General features: G+C 35.6%; 2 protein-coding genes across 6 annotated transcripts in view; both read right to left on the bottom strand.

Moving 5' to 3' along the window:
• The window catches only part of LOC138696380 (NFX1-type zinc finger-containing protein 1-like), an 84,591-nt gene extending 81,958 nt beyond the window's left edge, over window positions 1-2,633 (bottom strand). Inside the window, exons 1-2 of one of the 3 annotated variants that reach the window (XM_069821267.1) lie at window positions 2,442-2,632; window positions 1,675-1,874 (exon numbers count right to left, since the gene is read on the bottom strand). The gene's annotated coding sequence lies outside the window, so the exon portion shown is untranslated. Of the gene's footprint in view, window positions 1-1,674; window positions 2,335-2,441 lie in introns of those variants that run through there. The other 2 variants (XM_069821269.1, XM_069821268.1) reach the window with 2 other exon arrangements.
• A 1,836-nt stretch (window positions 2,634-4,469) lies between these two features.
• LOC138696381 (endonuclease V-like) lies at window positions 4,470-17,699 on the bottom strand. 3 transcript variants are annotated; one of them, XR_011331365.1, is made up of 6 exons: window positions 17,396-17,699; window positions 16,733-16,884; window positions 10,736-10,882; window positions 9,117-9,274; window positions 4,849-5,044; window positions 4,605-4,744 (listed from the first exon to the last, which is right to left on the bottom strand). XR_011331365.1 is itself a non-coding variant. In XM_069821271.1 (5 exons), exons 1-5 carry the CDS (start codon window positions 17,494-17,496, stop codon window positions 4,550-4,552), a joined length of 753 nt encoding a protein of 250 aa, XP_069677372.1. In that variant the 5' UTR covers window positions 17,497-17,679; the 3' UTR covers window positions 4,470-4,549. The 3 variants fall into 3 exon arrangements, 2 of the variants coding, with proteins under 2 accessions (XP_069677372.1, XP_069677373.1); XM_069821271.1 differs by lacking the exon at window positions 4,849-5,044 and having other exon boundaries at window positions 4,470-4,744; window positions 17,396-17,679; XM_069821272.1 differs by lacking the exons at window positions 4,849-5,044; window positions 17,396-17,699 and adding an exon at window positions 17,156-17,379 and having other exon boundaries at window positions 4,470-4,744.
• Window positions 17,700-20,516: the final 2,817 nt, after the last annotated feature.

The raw sequence follows: 20,516 nt of genomic DNA, 5'->3' as shown, positions 1-20,516 counted from the left end.
CATAGAGCTACCATATCATTTATTTTTTAGTAGGTTATTTTACGACGTTGTATCAACATCTCAGGTTATTTAGGGTCTGAATGAAGTGAAGGTGATAATGCCGGTGAAATGAGTCTGGGATCGAACACCGAAAATTACCCAGCATTTGCTCATATTGAGTTGAGGGAAAACTCCGGAAAAAACCTCAACCAGGTAACTTGTCCCAACCGGGGTTCGAACCCGGGCCACCTGGTTTCGCGGCCAGACGCGCTAGCCTTTACTCCACAGGTGTGGACTTATATCATTTTAAAGTTTAATGGTTACATCGTGTTTTCGGTTACTGGTCCCAATGTACAATTACAAGAATGAACACTTCCTGGTTAGGCCTACTGGTAATCAGTTACATACAGTAACTATTACGGAAATAATTTTCTATCCAACTGCATAACCCTCAGTTAAACGAGGCAGTTCCCTTCCCACTTCGCTTTCACACCTTCAGCTATTTTCTCTGTTATACCAACATAACTTTGGTGACATTACGAAATTTTCACGTTAGTGTACCTCAAGCTATGTCTTGCACATATAAATATGTGACAGGTTAGGTTAGTTTAGGCTTTTGTTATGTCTTGTATGTACGAATCTGTGACAGGTTAGGTTAGTTTAGACTTTTATTATGCCTTGGACATACGAATCTCTCTAGGACTTTCAAAGCCTAGTGATTTTTGTTTAGTGATGACAGCGTAATGGCCTATGTGAAAACTAAGTTGCAATCTTATAGGAATTTTGTGTCTATTTCATTATTATTTGTTATGCTTCACTATATTCCAGTGGTTCTTTACATTACATCGTATCGTGTGTTTTATGTCTCTACTAAATTTGGTATGAGAATGAATTTATGATAATTTACCTCCATCTATAACAAATGCAGCATGTAGAAACCTAAATATGATTTTCTGAAAAATGGTCAAAGTTTCCTCTGTGTTCAAAGTAACCCCAGCTTACGGTACGTTCCTTTCCTTCACCAGAAATCACGTTTGCACTTCCATTACCAGGCACCTCTCATTTCATACGCAATTTATACATTCCCGAACAATTTCCCTTTCTTGAAATATTTCCCTATAAAATTCTTTACTTGTGAAATCCACCTCCGCAAGAAATCCCTTACAAATTCGAACATTTTCACTTTCAAAATCAAAGGAACTACCTCAACGATCGTCATGATCTCCTACTATTACACCCAACATAGCCTAACAAAATTTAACCTTCTTACAAAAGGAAGGTGCACAAAAAAAATCCTTGGATTTTTCAATGTAATACGAAATCACTGCAATATTGCAATTTCTTAAGACTAACAATGACATAGTACTGCATAACAGAAATAATGTCCAATTTTTTTCTTTACTGCATATTTCTACTACGTTTGGCCTACTTTTTTTGCAACCGATTGAAGAAAATATGAATTGCAATTCTAAATCTAGATTCTTGGAACCAACATCCAAGATGTGCTTACGTTAACAAACCTACCTCCAGTAATATTTAAAAAAGAAAAAAATGCAAGGTCACACCCAAGATATTGCAAAGAAAAATCACAAATGTTGTAATAATAATCAAGGAGACTTCATTCATTTTATACACTAACAATTTAACCATCCAACGATATACACAACATTTACCGTCCCAAAATTTCACACTTACCTAAGGCTTTCTTCTCATCGTCCTGAATTCGACTGCGGGGAACTCCCTTCACCATTTTAGGACACAGACACTGTCCTCGTCAGGATTGCACACGTAAACACGAAAAACAGGGCAACCAACTTCTTGTATGATTACTCAATTCTTTCACATTGCATCATCTCCATACAATTTTAAACTTACGAAGTCAAATACAATCTACGCTAAAAGAATAATACACTGTTATGACCTCTCGTTATAGAGGCATTATCCAGAAAGACGTTAGTCGCAATAATCTCATTTATAATGAACGACGAAACCTGATATAACCAGGTCCCATCACAGAGATGACAAGATTATCCAGTAAATTTAGTAGTGCCATCTGCCTACGAAGAAAGAAACTATTAAAGAGAAAGTTTTTGTGGTTTTTATTGCTTTGTGTCTGTAGTGTTGGTAGAATTGTAATTACGGAAATTGGGTGTAAGGTTATGAAACATATTATCGTGGTAAAAGTTACCGTACTAATTTAACATGTCACTTCAATAAAATATAACGCTACATGTCACTTACGCCTCTCAAAACATACATTACATATTAATTTCACTTCGTAACTATATTATATAAAGATTACAGTGACTTCAGGTTTACATTGTCATACTGGCTAGCATTGAAAATACATTCATGACTACTTAGATGAATTTAACTTTAAACATAGAATATCCTACAACTTCAGAAACAGTACAAGGTTAAATCCAGTACAAAATTGAGCAATCTGTATTTATTTCGATTACCTGATGCAATGTTTATTACACATGTTGATCAATAAACGCTTCTGCCATCTCGCGATCAGTATTGAAATGAGAACTGTATCACATTCCGGCCTCAAAAGCACTGCGCTCATGATTCATTCCGTCAAATACATCACGTGACTCTCTTAACAGCTGATCGCGAAGCGCGGCCTTTCAATCAGATGAATTGGTTGGAAAGCAGAAATAGTAACATAACTATACTGCTCTGCAATGTAACTGCATTAATGAAATTGGACAAACTAGTTCACAGATAGGCCTATTTCTGGCGATTTTTGGAAGTGGAGATGAAGTAGAAAATGTAAGGATTTTATAGGAATTTATTTGGAGAAAGAAAAATTGTTGGAAAATGTAGTAAATTATATTTGAAATGAGAGGTGCGTCGCAATGGAGGTGAATATGTTGTGGTTTTTAGCGAAAGAAGGAAACATAAGGATATAAAACACTACAATAGCTCCTCACTGATCAGTACCGACATCACTAACAAAAAATTACCAGCCTTTGCACAGCACTTGAAAATCCTGCACTCAATCGCTGTCAGTTTCATTTTCACGTATACCGCCAGGATAAAGGGCCTTGATGTCTTCTAAGCTAACTTAACCTAAATAATAATAGTCTTATGTTGAAGACTTCGATGAAATAGTCTACAGACATTTTTGGCAAATCTTCACCATAGTGTACCGTACCAAAGGAAGGCGAGGAAAAAAAAGGGGGGGGGGGAGAGATACATTCTCAGGCAATTTTGAATAAATGCAATGCATATCGAAAGCATAAACTAATTTAACTTGTCTAGGGTTACCGGCACTACTTGTGCCCAGTAATTTTATTAAATGAGTTTGAGGACTTGTCATTACAGCTTTTATCATATATGCTAAATGGGAATTTTTCTCTATTTCGTGGGCTATTTTAACCTTTAATTCTGAGCAGTTTAAGATAAAATGGAATTTTTAAGTATCCTTTAGTCTAAATACTTGTTGGATGTACACCAAAAGTGGAAGAAATTTTAAGTATTAGACAAAAACTAAAGCCCAGTTTCCACGGTGCTTGTTTCATTGTGTGTTTCCTTGCTGGCCAGCAAGCTTGGTTCTATGATGGGTACGCCAATGGCTCCCGTGTTTGCTACAATGGGTGGTTGTTGTTCCCACGGAGCTGGCTCTTTTCATAGTTTAAATTGGAAAATCATGTGATTTCATCTGTTGCCAACACTCATGATAAAAAAGAAACTAAACCGTGAGTATAAAAAATTGCTTTTTCTTAAGCCTGGTTCAGACTGTGCTTGTTTTCGTGATGGATTCCAAGGTGGCTGCACTGATGACTAGCCTGCGTGTTCACTTGCTGGAAGTAATGCGCTCTGGTGACTGCTTTGGTGGCTAGCTTGCTGGATTTCGAGGGTAGGTTCCTTGCTATTTTTCGTGCTGGTTTGCAGGCTGGAACTAACGATGATGATATAGTATCACCACTGAAACCATGTCGCCATGTTCGTTGTTTTCCAACTAAACCTGTTTTTCTATATTCTCTAGTTTCTAAGAAACAGCAATTAAATATCGGACTTTAGCTGTTTTGCACTTATGGCTTAATTACCTTATTACGACATTTATTATTGTTAATGTAGAACTTTAGTTGTTTTTCACTCAAGGTTTAGTTTCTTTTTGACCATGAGTGTTGGCAACAGATCAAACAGCAGGTGATTTTCCAATTTGAACTGTGAAAAGAGCGAGCTCCGTGAGAATAACAACCATCACCGTACCCACCATGGCACCCAGCTTGCTAGCCAGCTAGGAAAAACGCAAGAAAACAAGCACCGTCTAAACCAGGCTTTAGAAACTAAAGAATAAAGAAAAAACAGATTTAGTTGGAAAACAACAAACATGGCGACATGGTTTCAGTGGTGATACTATATTATCATCTTTGGTCCAGCCTGCAAACCAACACGAGAAATAGCAAGCAACCTAATTTCGAAAGTCAGCAAACTAGTCCCCCCCCTTGTAAATAGATATAGGCCTATACTCACAATACTTTTGAAATTTTATAAAAATTTAATATAAAACAGAAGGCACATTCCTAGATAACAAGGAATACAATACAGCATTATACTATGTTTTATTCAATTCCTGATGCTCTTTGTGCTTGCGAATGAATTCTCTAGAACGCACATCAGCTTGTCGAACTGGTTCTGGAATTCTAAACTTGCTGCAATGGCACACAATCCAGGCTGCAGTGACGAGGCTTATCTTGTGTCCCACAGACACATACACAGGTTTAGTGGAAGAAGCAGAAGTTTTCAAAGCCTGCAAATAAGTGATAAATATATAAACTGCTTTCACTGCAATATCACTGCAAATTTCATAGTATTTCAGTTTCAACTGCTAGTTTTATACTATCCCAAACATACTTAAGAGCATCTGTTGTTTAAAAGCAATTCTTTCTTTGACAAGTGACGACTAGAACATTTACTCTGGAACAGCATCGATGTTGTCATGATGGAATATTTCCTTTTCGTTACATTCCTTTTTTCATTTCCTCCAGTCTATTTAAAGTTACAACACTGACCCAACTGCAGACTGTTCAACACCGATTAATTCTGTCCTCTGTAACAAACAAGCAGTACATTTTGCACTGGCTTCCTCATTCAGGGACAAGGTTCTATTAACTTTTCGACATATTGAGCGACGGTGATTATCAGAGAAGTGGCAGGCAGTTGGGATTTTATGGGCTAGAAAGCCTATGCTCATGACTGACTGCAACACAAAAATCTGCTGTTCATGATTCAGCACTATACCGGTAACTTGCAATACTTGAGTATCTAATAATATACTACTTATTTTCACTTAAAAAATTATGTACTCTGCCATTCACGCAAAAAGATGCTGGAACTGCCTACCTTCATTTTCTACACATTTTTGGCATCAGCTCATAAATTACTCACTACCCTTCTTGGTTCTCTTTGATAAATTGAATTAATCTCTTGATGATGTTATTCTTCAGTTCGTCTAAATTGTGTATGGAATTGTCCTGTACGCATTATGTTTTAATGTTTCCCAGTGATGATAAGAGGTTAGATCAAGGAGGACCCTATTTTGATACTGTTAACTCGTATCGTCAAACAAGGGGGACCCTATTTTGATACTGTTAACTCGAATCATCAAACACTTTGTGAATTGCCTGCAAACAAACACTACTGCATGTGCTATCGCAGGGCCCTGCTACAAAAATGTGACACCAAATTCTCTCACAGTTAATGCAGCAAAAAAGGGTTTAAAAATTATTTGCACATATTTTACTATTAAATGTTCCCTAAAAATGGACTTATTATTCTGTCACTGCTAACTGCATACCACACTCCAATTTTTTAAACATGAAGGGGTGGGGTTCCTCACAGAACAGATCACGTTTTTCAGAACTCCAGTATAGGCTATTTTGTGAATTAACATATCCATGTAAGTGGAACCAAGCTTCATTCGAAAACATGAGATGAGGATCAATTTCTCCTTTAGGCACTTTAGTTAAAACCCATTTATAAGATGTACTCCTAAATACAGGATCTTGCAAATTTATAGGGTTTTAAACTATGTAATTTCATAGAGAAGTGTTGTTGAGAAAGATGGTTAAAAGACTTTAGGGGATTTTCCAGGCAGTATCCAATATTATCAAGAGTTCCTTCTGTGAACACTATATGTCATCTTCTTTGCTTCTTATCTTGAGCACTTCCCATTTCCAAAAATGTCTTTACTAAACATGAATGTGTACAACTTTCAGCCATTTTTAATTTGTTTTGGAGGCCTGGCTCGGAACTCTCAGAGTGAGGATGACTGTGGAATATTGGTGAAAAGATGATAATGATGAGAGGAAATGAGAAAACCTCGGGAAAAAAAACCCTCGTGCCTGCTATATTCATTACTAGGGCTAGGATTTGGATGACATAAATCATGAAAAGATGGCCTAAAACAATGCATTTATGACCTAAAAATCTTTCAAAAATGCCCTAAAAATTGATCTTACATAACTGGCTTAGTAGGAAAAGAGGTTTTGTACTACTAAATATTTAGACTAGTAATTAAATTAAATTCTAGTACGCACATTTAAGTTTATTTAATTTTACATAATTTTTTCTAAGTAGTACACTTCAATTAATTATTTTACCTGATGTAGTTTCCATGTAGTCCACCACAAGGTCACTCTTATCCGGAACTAGCAGGTATAGAGGAGTCTATATTGAAGGGGTGGTTGAACTGATCCATTACACGGAGTGTACTACATTAAAATGGCAATATTTGTGTAGAAAAACGATAAAAATATTATACAAAATAATGGGTATTACTGGACAAAATATGTACAGAAAATATCAAAAGAAATAAATATTTTACATTAATAATTTAATTTTTTTCATTTATTTATTTAGGATTTATGGCCAAAATTAAATGAAAATGCCTCAAAAATAACCGAATAAAACAAAAAATGCTTTTATGATTGAAACAGGCAAAAAAATGCAAAAATATGCCCTAACAAATATGTCTTAAAACACTTGGTTTATCACATAACATATAAATACTAAAGCAGCTATGTTTCTGGCTTACTAGGAAAAAGGTGCAATTTCATCAAAATCCTAGCCCTATTCATTACAAATTTCTTCGTGACCTAGATGGGGATCGAACCTGAGTTGTCACAGCAGTAGAAGGCAAAAAGACTAACCCACTCAGCCCGAAATTTATTAACCAACTTACGAATCATTGTATGACCTGAGAATTTCTTCAAATAATCTCCTGACAAAATGAGTGGATTCATCTCCTGATAACATGAGTGGATTCTGTATAGACATACGAATTATAAACAAACTCGTTGTGGAATAGAATAATTAGGCTTATTATTTGAGATTTGAGTTTGCTTAGCAAATTGTACAAATCAGTTAAGAAATGTGCAATCAGTCTAGAGTTTAGTATGACACTACATACTGCACATCACTTTTGGCTATTATTGCAGGAGATCATCATGTTGGTCAAGGACAAATCACCTGATCATTTGTTTCTTCAACTTTGGAAATAGAAAAAAAAAAAAAAAAACACATGGTGCCAAGTCCAGACTGTAGGGAATATGGGGCTGTGCGTCATTGTAATATAGCATCCATGCTGTTGCATAGAGATGTGGCTGTTTTCACCTGTCATTATCGTTCACTGTTATAGTATTATTCCGTCACAATTGTGTATACTGGTACAAAATGCTGATAAACCATTTCTTGAATGTTAAAAAATGAGATGACCATGATTTTTCCTACAGATGCCACCACTCTGACTTTCTCTAGCATTCATGATGACGGAGATTTTTACACACAGCTTTGTTGTTTGCTTTCATGTTCAAAATTATGCAGTCAAGTTTCATATCCAGTTATGATCTTCGAAAGAAACTCTAACGTCCTTTTCAGCTCTATACAAACCTGTATGTGAACCTCCAGTTGTTTAGGATTAAGCATTAAGCAATCTTGCAACCCACCGTGCACCAACATGTTTGATATCAAGGTTTTCTGTTACCAATGTATGAACGGCACCTAATGAAATTATTTCTGAAAGCTTTATTAAATTTTATTTCTGTAATAGCTGAAGTATAATCCTCAAGGCTAGTGCTTTCTGATGATGATCCATCTTTGAACATTACAATAGAGTAGAACAAATTCTCCACAAGCCTGCTGTAACATTTACTAGTTTATTAATGAAAAACAACCCATTAAATATCATTCATATAGAACACAGTTTGGCCCTCATGGACATTAAAAAAATTTGAAGCAGATAAACTAGTTTTGAAAACTCTGGCTATAGAAACAATTGAGACAAGAGATCCGCATAAAAAAGAGTGATTACAAATTTATATAGATGGATCTCTTATATCACATTCAATAGGAGCAGGCACTGGAGGAACATGTCCTCTTCTTTCATTTTACCATTTTGTAGGAGAATGTACAATAAATTTTGAAAGAGAAGTTACTGTTATTAATATATCTTTGCAAAACCTCTTTATACAGATTAAATAAATTCCAAAACATTATCATATCAGTCAAGGGCAGCCATAAAAGCTATAATTTCACAACAGAATACAAAAGGTGCTAAAATTCAGGATTGTAAGAAAGTCATCTATTACTTAACTAAACTACATAAAAAATAGTTTACAGTAACAAATTTCACGAAACTGCTGTAGGTTTGGAAAATTCATACCAACTTTTCTAACCATACAAACTTTTTCCCTTACTGCCCTCCTTATAACCCATCACACTTAAAATACGTGCATGCACACATACACACACATAAACAGAGAGCACAAATACAGAAAGAGAAGCAAGAGAGATAGAGATAATTGTTTATATGGTCTATCCAATTTATTGCATTTCAACTTGAAATTCAATTTTTATATCACAGCACAAATACAAAAAGAGAAGCAAGAGAGAGAGATATTTCTTTGCATGGTCTATCCAATTTACTGCATTTTACCTCCAAATTAAATTCTTATATCACCTAGCCCTCTGTTAAAAATGTTCCCTGGAGTACATCACATGATTAAGGTTGATGATGATAATAATAATGATGATTTGCTAATGGAAACATGATCTATCTTGTGAATATAACTGCACTGAAAGATTATTTCAATAGCTGTAAGCATAGTTACATGAAGACTTACCAGCCCAAGGGTTTCTCCTGCACTTGTATCAAGAGCAAAATGGTCACCAGGCTTACACAGCTGGCTTATCTTTTGCTTGTGGTCGTCATCACGTACAATACCGTCCATGTGGTACAGGTTTTTAGCAACTCCCACTGTGGGTATGTCACACAACACACCTGAAATAAATATTACACTCCGTAATTATCTGTCCACACTCTGGTTAACAAATAAACGGATTTTTACGCAAATAAATATTTTGCTTATAAATAAATAACTGTAAGTAGGACAAAAATTCCGAACCAGAACACGATAATTTGTATATTAAATTTTATTTCACACAAAAATACATATTTTTGTAATATTTTATGTACAGCTCAATTCAGCTTTATTGGCCCCTGTCCTTGGTTGTTTGACTAGTGAGCGAGCTGTGTGTTGCGTCATAAGAAAGAAACTGAATCACAAATGTGCATAGGAGGGGAAGAGGGAAGAGGAAGATTGAAAATAATATCTATGCCCGTAGCTGAAGGGCACTCCATGTGAAGAAAATTAGTCATCATGATATTGTTTAGTCAACAGACGTAGTGGCTAGTAATGGGACGTGTGGAAGAATATTGTGTTTTTAAGACGGAGTGTACTGCGACATGATATGAAGAAAGTGTTAGGTGTTATGACTGCACGGCCTGACCTGTGTGACCCAGCCCACCAGTAACTCACTCTTAATCTATCTACTTACTTTTTGAAAGAGCCAAAATCACTGAATCAAGCTGTAAATACATATTTTAAATAATTTAGCTATAGTTATTTATTCTTTGTTATAATTTTTTAATTTAATCCAAAAACTCATACATACTACATATTAATGAAAACACAATGTGAAAAATTCCTTTCTTAAACATATTGGATCGTGACCTTGACTGCATGTGCTGACTCACTCTCTCGAAGGGGAATCTCTTATCTATGAAATGACTGCTGACATAATGCATTAGACTCGATGTTCTTCAGTCAAAGGTATTGGTTTGATTCATTCAGACCATTTATACAGCATGGTACCGGTACATAAGTGAAGTGATTGGTGATATAATGCCGAAAGTGAAGTCAAGTGTTTATTCTCGTTTGCAGGAATATGTTGCTGAATTCAGTGGAAATTTTATAAATGACGGAAAAATTCTATTCTGTCAAAAATGTGGGGAAATCAGTAAATGTGGATGAGTGACCTCAAATCTTGCAGCATTTAGCAGGTAGTAATTTTCTTTTTTTAACTAATGGCAGGTACTATTCTTGAGGTGCCAGACCATAGCTTTCGGCAAAACAAATGGACAAGCGTTCAATCAAAGAATATGAGATGCCAGCCACTACTTTTTTTGCCAGATATAAAAATCAAAATAAATGTTTTCCAAACAGCTAACATCCTCCACTTCAAAGTATATTAAATAGCAGTTAAACATAATTAATACGTTTTCGAGTCTCTATTTTTTGCCGGTACGGTAACGACCTTTTATTTTAGATGGTACAGTGTACCGTCCTGTATTCGCCCAACTACAGCACTGCACATAAGACAAATTGTATGACATTTAGTGTCACTCTGTATCTTTATCTTATTTTAATTCAGCACAAAAAAAATTAAACTAAATAAATACCTATGTGTGAAGCAAGGCCGAAACCTCGAGGGTGCAGTGCTCCATTGCCATCAACCAGCAGACATTCAGGCACAAGACTTGGCTGAGTATCACAGAGCCTAAAGAATGCATCAACGAGTGATGGAGCCTCCCGAAAGCCAAGGAATCCTAAAACACCATTCCGACCAAGTAAACTTCCATGAAAATACTGTAGATTCTGAAATGTATGGAAAGTGGACTGATCTGTATGTCTAATTAAGAAATCAGTAAAACCACCAGGTCTGGTTCCCAGTGAGTCATCTATCTCAAGTGCAGGAATATACTCCTTTACTCACAGTCTTTAGTTCAGCTTCAGTTTGTTTCCAAGTCATTCTACTACTACATCTGCAGTTCTTGTAAACAAGAAGAGGTTCATTCTGTTTCCATACATTGTCAGGAAAAGAAATGCAAATATTTTGACAAGTGATAGATAAAACCAATACGAAATGAAAACTCTTCTATAACTTGTTTCTTATTGAACAGTTTATCCAGTAATTAACAGTATAGGCTTTCGAACTAGGATTTTTCAAACATCTGCAAGATTAGACTACCCACTGACAGGGATAGCGTTCTTTGTTTTCTGAAGACTTCCAATGAATCAATCATTGTTTACCTGGAAGACCAAGGAAGATACTATTTAAGCTTTAAGTAATGGAATTCTGTACCTAATGCATAAGCGCACTACCAGATATGTCAAAACCGCATATAAGTGCTTTTTGTTCTTTTCACTGACGTCTCTGTATAGTTATTATAATTAGTCACTCCACATCTGGAAAAGCATAACAATGAAACAACACTGCCTAAATAAGCCTCTTCATGACTACATCTTCAACTTTACCGATTTACATTTGTCTCAGCACGACTTCTTTAAATTTCAATAAGTACGGTACTGCATGACTGCTATAGTCGTCATCATCCTCGTCATCTTCATCATTATCATCGATAATTTTATTGCAAAGTGGTCTGAAGACAATGACATCAAAATTAATGTTTCCAAGACTGTTATAACCTTTTCGAAGAAAACTCTTCTCTTAGGTCTATATTCCACTTACTTATGGTTTTTAAGGAACCCAGAAGTTCATTGCCGCCCTCACATAAGTCAGCCATCGGTCCCTATCCAGAGCAAGATTAATCCAGTCTCTACAATCATATCCCACCTCTCTCAAATCCATTTTAATATTATCCTCCCATCTACGTCTCGGCTTCCCCAAAGCCCCAAAAGTCTTTTCTCCCTCTGGTCTCCCAACTAACACTCTACATGCATTTCTGGATTCGCACATACATGCTACAACCCTGGCTATCTCAAACATCTGAATCTAACTTATTGTGTAGTTTCGTCACAAGCTGTTTTTTTTTATGGTGATGGGTTATTAGCCCTTCGCCCAACCCCCAAGCTGGAGGACTACCCCTCATCAGCTGTCCTCGACTGCTTATTCAATATATTCGCAACTACCCTCCATATATTCAACTATATATCACTTAATATTCAAGTATGGTCCTGCATGCCTGCTATCTTCATTCAATAGTGAACAATAATGCATTTAATGTACATTACATATACAATAATATAATTAATGTATGTACATTACACATACAATAATACCATTAATGTACACTACACATACAATAATGCCATTAAAATGTTGGGGATCTCCGATTGAGGTTCTGGCTGTTATATACATCCATTGTCACGCAGTACATCTCACTTGACGATATGTGTCAGAAGAAGAACAATTGTTTGTATACATAGACTATGAAGTCTGATTAGTGTTATATGTAGCTAATCAGCAATGTATGCAATGGAAGGGGAAAGGAACTGGTCACCCTGCCTCATTATCTCCTGGTCTAGTTGCCTCGTAAATGGTGCCATATTGTATTGCTTGTGAGGTTCAGACCTGTCTTCGGACAGTTGACTAAACAACAAACACAATGTTGGGACTAATTTGGTCAGTAACTTATTCAAGTGCGATCAAAATTAAATATGCACCTGTAGTCTGGAATTCTGTTAAAAATTTATAGGCCTAGTCCGGTTTCCTTTTGATAGCAATTTGTAGAGTAGTAAAAATATACACAGAAACTAAAGACTGAAAATAAATTATGAATTTATATTTCGATTTCCTGACTTTGATGTTACAGGTATATGACTTATGTCTTGTTCTACCAGCCAAATATTTGCTGTGAAGGACTAGTGGAATAGTAGTATTTCATTTAATGAACTTTCAACTACAAAGGTTGAAAGAGTGTTGAAAATCAAAGTGATGAGAGAGAGCCGAAAAATTTTGTCTTGAGCACTCTTATAATAAAAAGAGTTCTGTTACAAGCCGGCCATCTACAACACAGACCTACCAGCTTTATTTCTCTCCTAGAAGAAGTCATGTTAAGAATTATCACCATTTAATATCTATTACCATGGGTCAGGTTTGAACCTGCAAACCTTACATTCAACAGCCACTATGGTAGCCACGAGACCACTAAGGTCTGCTGTTAAATTAAAAATGATTACATTTAAATGTCAGTGTAATGGTTATTACTAAATATAACACAATATAGTTTAGTTCTTATTAGTACCAAAATAAAATCTTTTAAGTATTGGAGATTATAGGATATATTCCTATTTTTGTATTTTAACTTCTTTTCCCAGGCATGGATTCAGATAGCTGAAAGGCACCACCACGTCAAAAATTATATGTTCACCTTCTTCCCATCAAAAGCCATTGTTCCAGACAAGCTGATCTCGGGTTTGAAAGATGGCAATAATAATATACAGTATACAAAGTAGTTAGTAGCATTCAGTGCCGTCAAAGCACGACTCCCTCTTGTGAGAATTCAGGCATAATTGTGGAGTGAAATAGACATCGATAGGCTGTAAGTCATGCCAGTCAGTTTGCTTTAGAGTTTGTTGGTGAGTCCATGTGTTAAAATTATTAGCATTGTCCTAGATCATATATCTAACAGATAACTCATCGCTATGTTAAAATCGGCAGCATTTTGAAGAGAACAACCGCCAGGATCGCCACCTGTCCGCCTTAAATGAACACGAGATGGCAGTACAGTCGCTAAAGCAAATCAAATGGGAATTAAGACGTGACTCCTTATGTAACAACTAGATGGCAGCGTAGTAAACCTGACAAAAGTTGTTAACCTCAAAGCTTATAAGACCGATTTATCTGGGTATATATGATCTAGGCCATTGTGCATTTGGTTTAGAATTTGTTAGTAAGCTGACGTGTTACTTAATTCTGTGTTACCGGGATAGGTACAGTTTAACACCTTAAATTTTTTTTTTTTTTTTCAAAATTATATTTAAAATATACACTAACTTTTCAAGTTTATTTTGGTAAAACAATTATTTCAATATCTATATAACTTTTAAAGTTATGAACTTTAATGCAAGACACTGCACATGATAAAATACATTGAATATTATATCTTTAACTCTCTTTTCCCACTAACTACATTCTGAAAATTCATTTAGCCTACATGATAATTCTGAAACTATTTGTGAAATCTTTTTTGCATGTTTACATACATATTATCTACAAAACTGACCGGAATGAAGCCCCTCTATTAGATACTTTGTCTAGAATAAATAATTTTGAACCGAAATCCCTTGAAAATTGTTACATTTCATTAAAATATTACTTATCTAAAAAAAAAAAAACCTGATTGTGGCCAGTTTTGTAGAGCTGTATTTTAGCTTTAAAACGAAAATAACTGAACACTGAAATGTGATTGAGTTGAGGAGGAAACTTTAGATTCTGACAATGCGAGAAACCACCATTTTGAATAATTAAATTATGCATTTAAATTCATGTTAGAAAATTGAGACTCATTTTAATATAGGCCTATTGAAAAAAAAATAGGGTTCCCTGTGTGTTAATTTGCAACTGTGTAAATTCTTCAGTGCCCAGAGCTATACCTACCCCCTTAAAATTGTTATCATTGTGTGTAAGTTATTATTGTTCATTGTTACTTATATTATGCCATAAGTAAACTCTAGAATAGGGATGCTCAAGTAGATCGCTACAACTTCTCAAGTTAATCTTCAATTCTCGAAGTTCTCAGCCATCCTTAACCTCACTTTTGCAGGCTGATCAATCCTCACAGCTTCTCAAGAATCGATCTTTAACTGTCGAAATTTTATGCAGATTTCAGTGTCAAAGAGGACTTACAATTCTGACTTTGAATGATATCACAGTCTACTATATACAGTCACGAAGCTCAATACGTAGTAAATATGCATCCATAGATAGTTGCTAACCACTAGGATCGCTAATATTGCCTCATTACAGACAATGCGAAATAGTACTGGCACAGTCTTTTGTTCCTAGCACCCTCACAACTCAAGTTTCGTGACTGTATATACTAGACTGTGATGATATTATACGAGAGGAAGACTTCTACATGCATTTTAATCCATTATCTCTGAAAAGGATTTGCCGATTGAGAAGCTAACATCTATTATTCCTGATGACATGGTAGGTAAACATAGAGGGTATATTAAGTTGTGTCGTAATAAAGACGGTTTTACACCATTCTTTAGCTATCACTGTGTCTTGCATCAGCAAGCTCTTTGTGGACAGATTATGAAAAAGACACATGTTATGGGTGTTGTCATTAAAATTATAGGTATTGTGAATTCAATTCGCTCCAAATCACTGCAAAGAGTATTATTAGAAGAGTTGGATATGTAATATGGGGGTCTACTGTTGCACACTGAAGTCCGAGTAGAGGTAGGGTTCTAAGCTGATAATGGAACTTCTACCAGAGATAGACATTTGTGTCTGAAAAACAGGAAAACTACCCAGAACTATATAACTTGAGATGGTTGTTGGATCTTGCATTTCTAACTGACATGTCAGCTAAATTAAATTACTTAAACAAGAAACTTCAAGGGAAAAACCAAACTATCATGGTTCTTTTGTCATCTCTATAAAGCTTCATGCAAAAACTCGAGCTTTGGATAGCACAAGTGCAGAAACGTAACGTGAAACATTTCCCTCAAACTACTGTTAACTCGCAAGTCAGGAAAAATCTTTGCATCATGAAGCTGTACAAAAGTATGAAGCTAATCTCATAGCACTGAGGACAGAATTTTGAACCAGTTTTTCAGATTTCAAAGCAATGGAACGAGTTATATCTTCCATAGCCCAGCTTTTCTAACAAGTAGCCTAGATGTGGAAAATGACTTGAGTAAAATCAGCTGTCAGTTCTCCTGCAGTGAATCTGAACCAGAAAATGAAATAACTGGATCACACTCTGATATTTCATTAAAAGCAGAACACAGACAACTTCTGGAGTTTCGTGAATGCAGAAAACTACCCTAACATTTTGCAAGTGGCATCTTATGTCTTGTCATTTTCTGGATCAACTTATCTGTGCGAATCGGCATTTTCTATAGTAAAAATTGTGAAATCCAAGTGCAGAAACAAACTAACTGATTCTCACCTTTCAGACAAGGGTTAGATTGGCCCTGGCAAAGACTTCACTACATTATAATAAACTTGTCTGAATATGCAAAGCCACTAGATTATGTTGAGGATTATCATGGACTTTATTTTCATTTTACTATATTACTTTATTTTGTGTGAAAGAGGGTATGTAACATTTTACTATTAACAGTGTATTTGTGTTATTAGTGTTCTTTGTTTATGAAGAGCCCACTATACAAACAGAAAAAATTTCAACATACAGTATACCGGTATTCGATTGTCAGGAAGAAAAAACCAAATTTCTTAAATACTGGGCCTATAGGCCTAAGTTATTCCCTCTCTTTGCCTTTTCAACAGATCATTAGAAACCTATCTTTCAGTGAGTTCCACTAATAACAAAGTACAAAATATCTTCCTATTCTCTGTACAAACAATACAAGGGCTCTCAAGATTTTAACTTCATACTCAGTCTACACTGATACAATATATAATCTATTATTTACAAAACAGTCCCGGTATTTACGGCAAGCATTAATCTGCTTCGTACCTGGAATGTATGGAACAGTCAATGGCACCATTGTTATATCTTCGTACACGACTTCAAAGTCGGGAAGTTCACAAACTATAAGTGCTGCACAAGCAACATTATCATCTCCTTTGATGAATGACAAATCCATACCACCCACTCTTGAAACACATCTGTGTAGCATGTAAATTACGTATTAATTCAATTGCTGAAGGAGGAAAATCGGTAAATCTTAAATGTCAAAATAAATGATGAGCTATGTTTAAAAATAATTGGATTTTGGCTGAAGAAAATACGATACAGCCTAATTTCTATTATATAATGGATTAAATGATATGTTGAGAGCCAGATCATTTATGATCATTTTAATATGACAAGAATACTTAGAATTACCAAAATGATAAATGACAGGCTTACTGCCAAATCTAAGTAGCGCCTAAGTACCTTATAGCCTCATTTCTAATTTAGGCCCTGCAATCAGGTCGATTTCTTGTGCAACTTCGAAGTTTATAAACTGAAAATCTTGACTATATGTATTTCATATAGCCTAGTACTTTCAATATAGGCTATTTTATGCCAAACTAAAAAGGTATAAATTACATATCACATAGACCTATGTCATTCCATAATTTATCAAACTTGGTGGTTAGGTTAGGAATTGTCAGATACTACTGGCATGCTAACCTTACATGTTGCCAGTCATACAAATCATTAAAAATAACTTTTGATTTTAATTCCTCTTGTTCTGTTATCCAGTTTTCGTCGACTTCATCACCATGTGCCATTTTCGTTTACTGTGTTAATATTCAAGTCAAAATAAAGTCCAATTCAATACATGCCAAAATCCCCCTTCAGTTAACTTCAGTGTTGCCAACAGTTGTTCGTATGATCCCGCTAGATGACTTTCGAAAACCCGCGATTTTCTAGCAAATATCTCTAGATTTTAATGTATACTTATTATTCAATAATAATAATAATGGTCAAGATAGAGATCCACCCGCCAATGTAACGAATATTGCATACTTTTTTCATTCCCAATGTGGCGCTATAAAGCAATTTTGAACACTTTTATCGCAGACACAACATATTAAAATTCTTATTGCACTATATATGTTACCGTTAAAGCCCAAAATCCGACAAAACCTGTTTCAACTAGCAAAAAGTAATTTTAAAATATAGATAGATAGAAAGCGAATTTTCGTAAGATCTAGAATCAATGGCAGGTTAGGTTTGGTTTCTATAGGTTTTCTTTAGGCTTTTAGCAAACAAAAACCTAAACAAACCAAATCTAACCTGACATTGATTTTAGATTATACGAAAACTCACTTTCTATTTTTATTTTGCTTAAACTAGTTTTTACTAGCTGAAACTGGTTTTGACGGAATTCGGGTTTTAACGGTAACATATTATATACTATGGAATTATCACTACATTAACACATCCATTATTTCACAGAACACACACGTAATTTTGAAAGCCGCTTATAATGCTAATATGAATTTCATTTCAGAAATTTTAAAGATTAAAAACCGCTAGTATTCCCGCTAAGCGGGATACTATAATCATCGCCGTCTGCTATCTTTATACGCCTTCCCACTTCGACCAAAAGCGCGTACATTGAAATAGTGCAAAGTTTCTCCACTACCTACCTCAGAGCGCTGCATTGATGTCCCTCACAGCTCATCTTGACGGTGACGGCATGGAGGCAGGTTACACTCGCAATATTTTCCGACTTGTTGGTTTTGAATTGAGAAATTTAACACGCTCAAAACGTTCTGTTGTTTCTGAAGCAATATTCTTCAGAAATATGGGAATTGCACATTTACACACGAACATGCTCAAACTTTGTATGTGACTGTCGTCTAAAGAGGCAGGGCATTTGAATAAAGGAGACTCGCTAAGCACAGGAAGAATAAGTTTAGTTAGCGTTTCACATGTCCTGACTGTCACCAACTTCGCGGCCTCGCAGACAAACTCGAAAATTGTGCTTAGTAACCACACTAACATTTCAGATGGATAGTGCATCTTATCGGAGATATCCATCTTGTAGATTAAGTCCATCATAGGTGAACTACACTTTTCTTTGCTGACCAGCTGACAGCATAGTATACATTCGATTTCCTTCTGTAGTTGCTTTACTACGAAACCTCCAATGTAAGTCAGAGACGCTAACTGCATTGTCACAAATCCAAGGCCTGAAAATTAAATTTTACATACCTACAGTTATAATAAGTTAAAGGATATTGTCAATCTTTAGTTAACGATTTTATTTAAAGCTTTATTGATAAACAATTTTACTTACATGGAGGTTGGTGAAGTTTGCTTAATATAGACATCATACTTTCTGGAATCGAAGTCTCGTCTTCCTGTTGGTTAGTTCCAGACGAGAGCATCACTGTAGGAGTTCTCTTGTTATTTCTAGTAGTTAATCCAGTGTTCAGTATTCTGTTCATGCTAAATATAACTGCTCTGCAGTCTGGCATGTCATTGCTCCCAGATATCTGTCTCAGCTTACTGAAGAAATGCTCTATAGGATACTATTAAATGCCCTTGTGAGAACGAAATGGAAGCCAGATGAAAGCAGATACTTTGTGCACTGGACAGTGGAGGAAGATGTCAGGAGAACAGCTTCGTAGGTGTCTTTGCTTAAAAATTCCATTCCCTGCTCATTGCTTGCATTTCTAATTTCTGCTAGATATGATGGAAAATCATTTTCTAACCATTCCAGTCTCTCATCACTTATACTAAAAAAGTGCATTTTCTCCGGCATTAAGTGCTGCAAAGAAGTGCTTCTCACATCATGGATTTCGAACCACTTCTTTATCATTTTCAGAAACGTGATTGTGGCACCACAGCTTTTAAAATCCTGGGATTTGAAGTGGCTGCTGTTGTCTTTAAAACATTGCAGAGCGGTTATTACCTCCGAAGAAAATATATCTTTAGCCCTTTTCACATTCATCTTTTCGAAATTAGTTGGTGCTACATGTTTTCTACTTAGGAAAGGGACTGGCTTAACTACTTCTTTCGACTGCATTTTATATAAGTTTTTAATGTGACTGCCACTAATTTCTTCCTTTCCAACATACATTGTCTTTTCTAAAAGAGCTGTTCTTAAGTTTTTCAATATGTGGCACTGGTCGAAAGCTAAGAAGAGAGGCCGTTCTGGATTATCTGGGTGACTAATTCTAGCCTTTATTGTCTTCCCGTTGGACAGTCGTCTCATCATGTTCACATTTGTTTTATGATTATCTGTAACTAATCTTAAAATCACAAAACCAATAGACTCGACCTGTTTTATCACTGATAGTGTGAGACTGTGAAGTTCCACCCCAGAAAGTCTTTTAGAAAAAAAATAAGCAACAGGAATTCTATAACAGGTGGATATGTGAGAAATAAGAAAACATAACAGACTATTTGCAAGAACTGGCTCTTTATCAGTTACAGCTTTCGAAACAGAATTGTTTTCACATCGGAGAGCTTCTACACGAGAAGAAGTGTCCTTATGACCAAAAAATGTGTCTAGTTTCTTGTCATACAAAAATTGCTGTTTTATGGCCATTTCGTCAATAATTAGGGAACATAATTTTTCTGCTCCATTCAGTCTTTCAGACTCTGCAAGTAGTCTCTCTCTCACGAGTTCTGTCACTCCTGTTTCGCAAGATACGTCTCCTAGATAGCGATTCAAAGTGCTTATAGAAGGCAGTTTTAACAAATTGTTTCTTGCGTAACTATACCCCTTTGGAGAAATGAATTGCCATATTACACACTGTTTTATGCAATTTTCTGACCAACGGGGCGACTGCTT

This window comes from Periplaneta americana, chromosome 3 (genome assembly GCF_040183065.1).
Source record: "Periplaneta americana isolate PAMFEO1 chromosome 3, P.americana_PAMFEO1_priV1, whole genome shotgun sequence".
NCBI lineage: Eukaryota > Metazoa > Arthropoda > Insecta > Blattodea > Blattidae > Periplaneta > Periplaneta americana.
Note: the sequence above shows the minus strand (reverse complement) of the source record. Positions and strands in the feature narration are given on the sequence as shown.

Excerpts from the sequence above, each read along its gene's own strand:
- LOC138696381 (XM_069821271.1), bottom strand. The coding sequence starts at position 17,496 with ATGGCACATGGTGATGAAGTCGACGAAAACTGGATAACAGAACAAGAG. Across the intron at positions 10,883-16,732 it reads GACTGTTCCATACATTCCAG|GATTCCTTGGCTTTCGGGAG; the intron begins GTACGAAGCAGA and ends ATGGTGTTTTAG. Across the intron at positions 4,745-9,116 it reads CAGGAGAAACCCTTGGGCTG|GCTTTGAAAACTTCTGCTTC; the intron begins GTAAGTCTTCAT and ends ACTTATTTGCAG.